This window comes from Thalassophryne amazonica, chromosome 15 (assembly GCF_902500255.1).
Source record: "Thalassophryne amazonica chromosome 15, fThaAma1.1, whole genome shotgun sequence".
NCBI lineage: Eukaryota > Metazoa > Chordata > Actinopteri > Batrachoidiformes > Batrachoididae > Thalassophryne > Thalassophryne amazonica.
The window spans coordinates 6,902,762-6,908,626 of NC_047117.1; the positions used below are offsets into that span (position 1 = coordinate 6,902,762).

General features: G+C 39.6%; 1 protein-coding gene across 1 annotated transcript; it reads right to left on the reverse strand.

Annotated features, from left to right (window-relative positions):
* Positions 1-386: 386 nt before the first annotated feature.
* Positions 387-1,655, reverse strand: ier2b (immediate early response 2b). Its single transcript, XM_034187776.1, has one exon. The coding sequence runs from the start codon at positions 1,500-1,502 to the stop codon at positions 972-974; it is 531 nt and encodes a 176-aa protein (XP_034043667.1). The 5' UTR covers positions 1,503-1,655; the 3' UTR covers positions 387-971.
* Between the last annotated feature and the right edge of the window lie 4,210 nt (positions 1,656-5,865).

Below are 5,865 nucleotides of genomic sequence, written 5' to 3' on the forward strand. Positions count from 1 at the left end.
AGTTAATCATCCAGATCCACCTCAGGTTTGCTGTGACGACCCTGGGTGGAAAACAAGGGAGCAGCCGAAGGAACTTACTGTTGTTGACCAGTGTTACAGATGTGCTTATTTGTTTCCGTAAGTCACTAAGATTTCATCTCATGTCCACAGCCTCTGTGTCACTCTCAATCCATGTTCTGTGCAAACGGCTTTGGCAGATATACCTCAAATAAATACTTTTTTTGTATTTTTTTAGAGTGTGAGCTGTTTTTATACAGGACAAACAAGTTTGAAACCGGTCACATCTTTAAGAACATTTAAAAAAGAACCTGTGTGATTAAGTCAGAATTTTTTTTTTTTTTTTTTAAAGATTTACGGTCAGAAAAATACAAGACAGGACACCAGACTCCACTTTCTTGTGTTTTATTACACATTTCTGATTGCACATTTATAGATGCAGCTTGGAACATGAGGTAGATCCCTTTTTTGTCACAAGTCAGACATGTACAAGAACATTTCAGTGACACAGACATTTATTTTTAAAGCACCTTGTAGAACACAGTTCGTTAGAATCTCAGAGGTCCTTCCTCTTTCACAAATCCCGGCATCATGGCCGGAAATTCCCGGGAGTCACGTGACTTGTGTTTTCACGCCAGTCTGAGTCACGTCAGTGACTCACGAACAAACACCTTGAGTCAGCACTTTGACTCATTTCATTGAAGTTGAATCACTCGGGGGGGGGAAGCGACAGAACCGGTTTCACTCCGGTTTGTCCCGCAAACTTCCCCGGCCTTCGGATCCTCTCCTCGGGCTGTTGATCGCTCGGATCGGTCAGGGCGCACCGCGGTACTCCCCTCAGTCCCGGGACAACCGCTGTCGGTCCGGTCCTCGGTGCGTAAAAGGGGATCCGGATCTCCTTTTTAGTGAGCGCGGAGTTGAAAATCACTCCGATTCCAAGTCCCGTTTGAGGACACTTCCTGTCCGCCGTGTGCTCAGAAGGCAGGTATGACCCGGTTTAGAGACAAAGCAGTCAAACAGTCCCCGAAACCGGACCGGCAGCTGGCCGGCGGGGTGTCGTACCTCTCCTCCCCGGGCTCCAGCCTCGCCCTCTTGCTTGGAAGGAAGTCCGGCGCCGCCGCCGCCTTGCCGCGGCGCTTCCTGGACTGTCTCGCCGGGTTCAAGTTCTCTTTGTCCTCTCTGTTTTTTTCACACACTTCCTCCGCGTCCGCCGGCTCCTCGGTTGAGACTGGAGGCGGGTTTAACTCTGGATGACTCTCGGCCAGCTCGGCCCTCTCCGCCGTGCCGGGGCTGGTGTCCATCGGCTCCTCTGAAGCCGGAGGCGCGCCGGTGGTCGTGGATGAGTGGTAGATGTCCCGCGCGGACCTCATGACCAGGGAGAGCAGCAGGCTCCGGTGGAGTCTCAGGCCGCCTCGCTGGGTCCTGGCGGCGTACAGCTTGCTTATGGACACGGCCAGGATCCGTCTGGCTTCGGCGTTCACTTCCATCGTGGCTGCGGCGCTCATTGTTCGCGTAATTACGCACAGATGTTTTGGCACTTTGACGAACTGCTGAACAAACAGAGGACTTTTGTGAGTTTCCGGTCTGTCAGACTGACCTCTTCGGTCTGTAGTTTGAGTGCCGGTTCAGCTCGTCTCCAGCTGTTTCTGAGGAATGAGAGCACGCGAGCCGCGGGGCGGTGTTTTATTTCCTCTTTGACGTAACGCCCGCTTCGTCCTCAGTAAACAGACCCCGCCCACTCCACGGGCACCCGCTCACTTATACACGCATACGCGCGCGCGCATGGTCGCGCCATCTGTTTGGTTTAATGTTCTTTCTCACATTTGGTCGTTTTGTTTTTACATTTCTGCATTTTGCTGCAAACACAGTTTGTCATTTCTGCAGCCTCAGTAATGTAGGAAATAAACTTTTTGAAAATCTCATCCTAGTGTAGAAAATCTAAAAGTTGTGCACCAAATTATAGTGTAAAATCAAATTTTAAAACAAATAACACAGGCATAACAAAATACATAAAGCTATGTAACAATAAGAGTTAGCCAAAACCTTATATAGAACATAATAATTACTGTACAATAACTAATAATAATCATGGGCTGTAACCCCTAAATAATAATAATAATAATAATAATAATAATAAACTTATATAATAAAACTTATATAATGAATTAAATTAAGTTCTTGCCATTAACGTTTAAGCATAGTATTCTGAATTTTGTTTGAAATAGTTGTTAATATATACTCATAAGCCCACTATTATTTAGTCATATATTGTGACTTATTACTACCATTGACAACTGTCTTAATGAGTTTCTTTCTGCGCAGGTGAGTGAGTGGACTCATCACCAGACTGGAGACATTCTCCACCACCTGTAATGACATGAACTGAAAAATACTCAGATGGACATTATCATGACACTGAGAGAAACAGTTGATGTGGACAGTGGCAATAATCTTCTGGAACTGAAGGAGTGAGGTGAAAACAGTGAAAAGCATTTGACATTTTGAGCATTCATGAATGAGAAAATAGAAAAATGATCTCTCTGCCAGTCTCTTTCCATCTTTAATAACTGTATAGGTGACCATGTATGTCTCAGGTCAGACCTGAAGCACCCAGCCCAGTATTTTATAATTAATAAAATAAATCATAAATCTTCTGATGAGCTATTTGTATTCATCATAGATATTAATCATAGATGACAGATATTTTTCATAGATACTAGTCATAGCAGTTATTAATCAGCGATGATAGATGTTCATCATCCCTTCAGCCTCTCCCCTTTTTCACCCTGGGGTCACCACAGCAGATCCGTGGTGGCTCTGCATGTTGATTTTGGCACAAGCTTTACGCTGGATGCCCTTCATGATGCAACTCCACATGGCATGGAGAATGGATGGGTGTGGTCTTAAATTGGGTACCTTCCACAAGCACACTTAACCACATGGTCACCGCCCCTATATGATAGTTATGACAATGCCAAAATATCAAGATGATAAATATTTATCATCAGTAGTCATTTATCATATCAAAATTTCAAGGCACGCTGGAAAGTATAACAAAAGTTATTAATTGACAATAAATTTGACAATGTAAATGTCTGGTTTGGTTTCACCTTTAAAATTATTTTTTTTTCTAGATGGAAAAGGTAGACTTCTGTAATTAGTAATAAATTAGTATTTATCAAAAACATATTTATTATCGATAAAGATTTGTCATCTATCTATCTATCTATCTATCTATCTATCTATCTATCTATCTATCTATCTATCTATCTATCTATCTATCTATCTATCTATCTATCTATCTATCTATCTATCTATCTATCTATCTATCTATCTATCTATTTGCCAGTTGTACTCAAATGCAAGGTTTGGGTACACTGGAATTCTTGTGCAGAGCGGTCGAGTAGATAGAGGCATAAAAGGTACAAAACATGAGGAATAACACTATATTAACAGTATTAAAACATATAACGTACGAGTTATAACATATAACATATAAAATGTATATAACATACATATAATATATATATATATATATATAATTATAATTACATATAATTATATAATATCTAATTATATATATAATATAATATATAATTATATATACATATATAACGTATAAAAACAGTATGAAAAATAGTTTTCATAGACGGACATTGATAGACATTTACTGATATTTATAGGTAATTGTTATACAAACATATTTATTGTCAATGGATATTTATTGTTGATACACATTTATTTGTGATAGATCTGTAATTTTTATTGATAAATGTTGTCAATCGATATTTGACTGATAGCTATTCATCACTAATCGATATGTTGAATGCTTGATATACGTGACTGTAAGGATACTTAACATTTTATGCCTTTGTCGTGTCTTTAATGGATAAAGTCTGTCAGGCTCCAATAATGTTTGAAGAAGTACTTTGACAAAAGTTAATTTTAAAGCATTTTGTTTCCTGTAATATAAAGACACATAAATAGGAAACATGTTGAGGAAACAGAACGAGATGTCAGTGTTTACATTCTGCTTTAAAAACAAAAACCAGTCAGGCAGCCGTTCTAAGAATTTACGTGGGAGACAAAAACGTGTCTCCAGTTTCTCGGTAGTTTGTGTCCTACACACCCACACACCGTCCGCTTTATCTATTCTTATGAGGACTCTCATCGACATAACGCACTTCTAACAGAATAAAACTCCCGTTTTTATCTTAAAATCAATTATTCGCTCTCTAACAGGCCTGTGGATGCCATCGAAGAAGATGAACATGAGAAAAATGTCCTAATTGTGCAACAAACTCTAAAAGTATCTCCAATGTCACACTGGTTTAAAAGTCTTTGGTCCTCATAAGAACGGATAAACACGCACGCTCACACAGGCTACGTCACCGGCACGCTCAGCTTCCATATATGGCTCATCCGGTTGTAAAGCCCGTGGGGACGCGCACAGTGGAAAAGCCATGACGCGAACGCGCAACCACAGCGCTCCCGCCCCTCCCCCCATCTGTTTCTTTGTACCAGGCGGCGAAGACGTCACATCCGAGCCATATAAGGCGACGTCTCCGGCGTAAAGATGGCTACGCACTGCTGACGTCACAGACGGCAGGCGGCTATCAGTCTGCAGCGCCGTGCTGCTGCGTTCACAGGCCGTCGGAAAGATTAGAATTCAGCCTGCACGCCCAATAACACCACATTTAAAAGGTAAAATTTAAAGTAAAAAAAAAGAAATAAAGAAAGAGACACAAAGTTGATATATGAGCTCATCTTTCAAAGGAAGAATTAGGTCATTTAGAAGTTATCTTTTATAAAGTTTGAACAGATTAGCTAGTAGGTTTCTTGATGGAAATCCTTTTGTTTCACAGATTGAAATTACTTATACAATATCATGCATTATAATATGATATTTTAACATACAAAAACATGATACAATGTGATGCATTGCAATGCAGTATTACACAATACAATGTAATTCATTGCATTACAAAACTAGAAGCACTCAGAGTGTGCAAACCTCTGCCAAGGCCATGGGGTCACTGATGCCATAACATCTACACGCCGTGGAATCATTGAACCTAAAAAAGTCTAACAATGATGTTTGCTCAGTAGTAAAAAAAGTTTCATCTGCTGTGACTGGATGGCATGTATCCTTAGCGCTTGGCATCACAGTTTATTGCAACTTGCACCTTTTCCAGAAGCTACTGTCATCTGGGCACTGATATTGATATTGCATGTGTTTATAGACAAAACAAATAAGAGACAAAATTCAATTTATTATTCAACTAAACTGCAAATATATGAATTTTTTAACATTTATGAAACACTTCTCTAAACAAGGCCATAGGGTCACTGACCCTAAAGAGATTCCCTCCTTGGCACAGTGATCTATTTCTTTTTGTCTCTTTCTCTAAAATTGTATATAATAATTATTAGATTATTAATATATAAACAAAAATAAATTTAAGAAATATTACAATTTGAAAGCAAATGCACCCAAACATGATGACAGCTGCAACTGCTTAATGCTAACTTTTAACATTGAAAATGCCATAGACATGCTAACGCGTTAGCATCGTGATCCGGATCCGGATCACCACTAAAATTTAATCACTTGTTCCTCTTGTCATTTCCAACCACTCCACAAAATTTCATCAAAATCCGTTCAAAACCTTTTGAGTTATTCTGCTGACAAACAGACAGACAAACAAACAAAAGCGACAGAAAACATACGTAACCTCCTTGGCGGAGGTAAAAATATGATACAATATAGTGGATATGAACCATATATAATTCAATATAATATAGAAGACAATGCAATATGATATAACACAATAATATCGCCTACAATAGCTATATGATAAAATAACA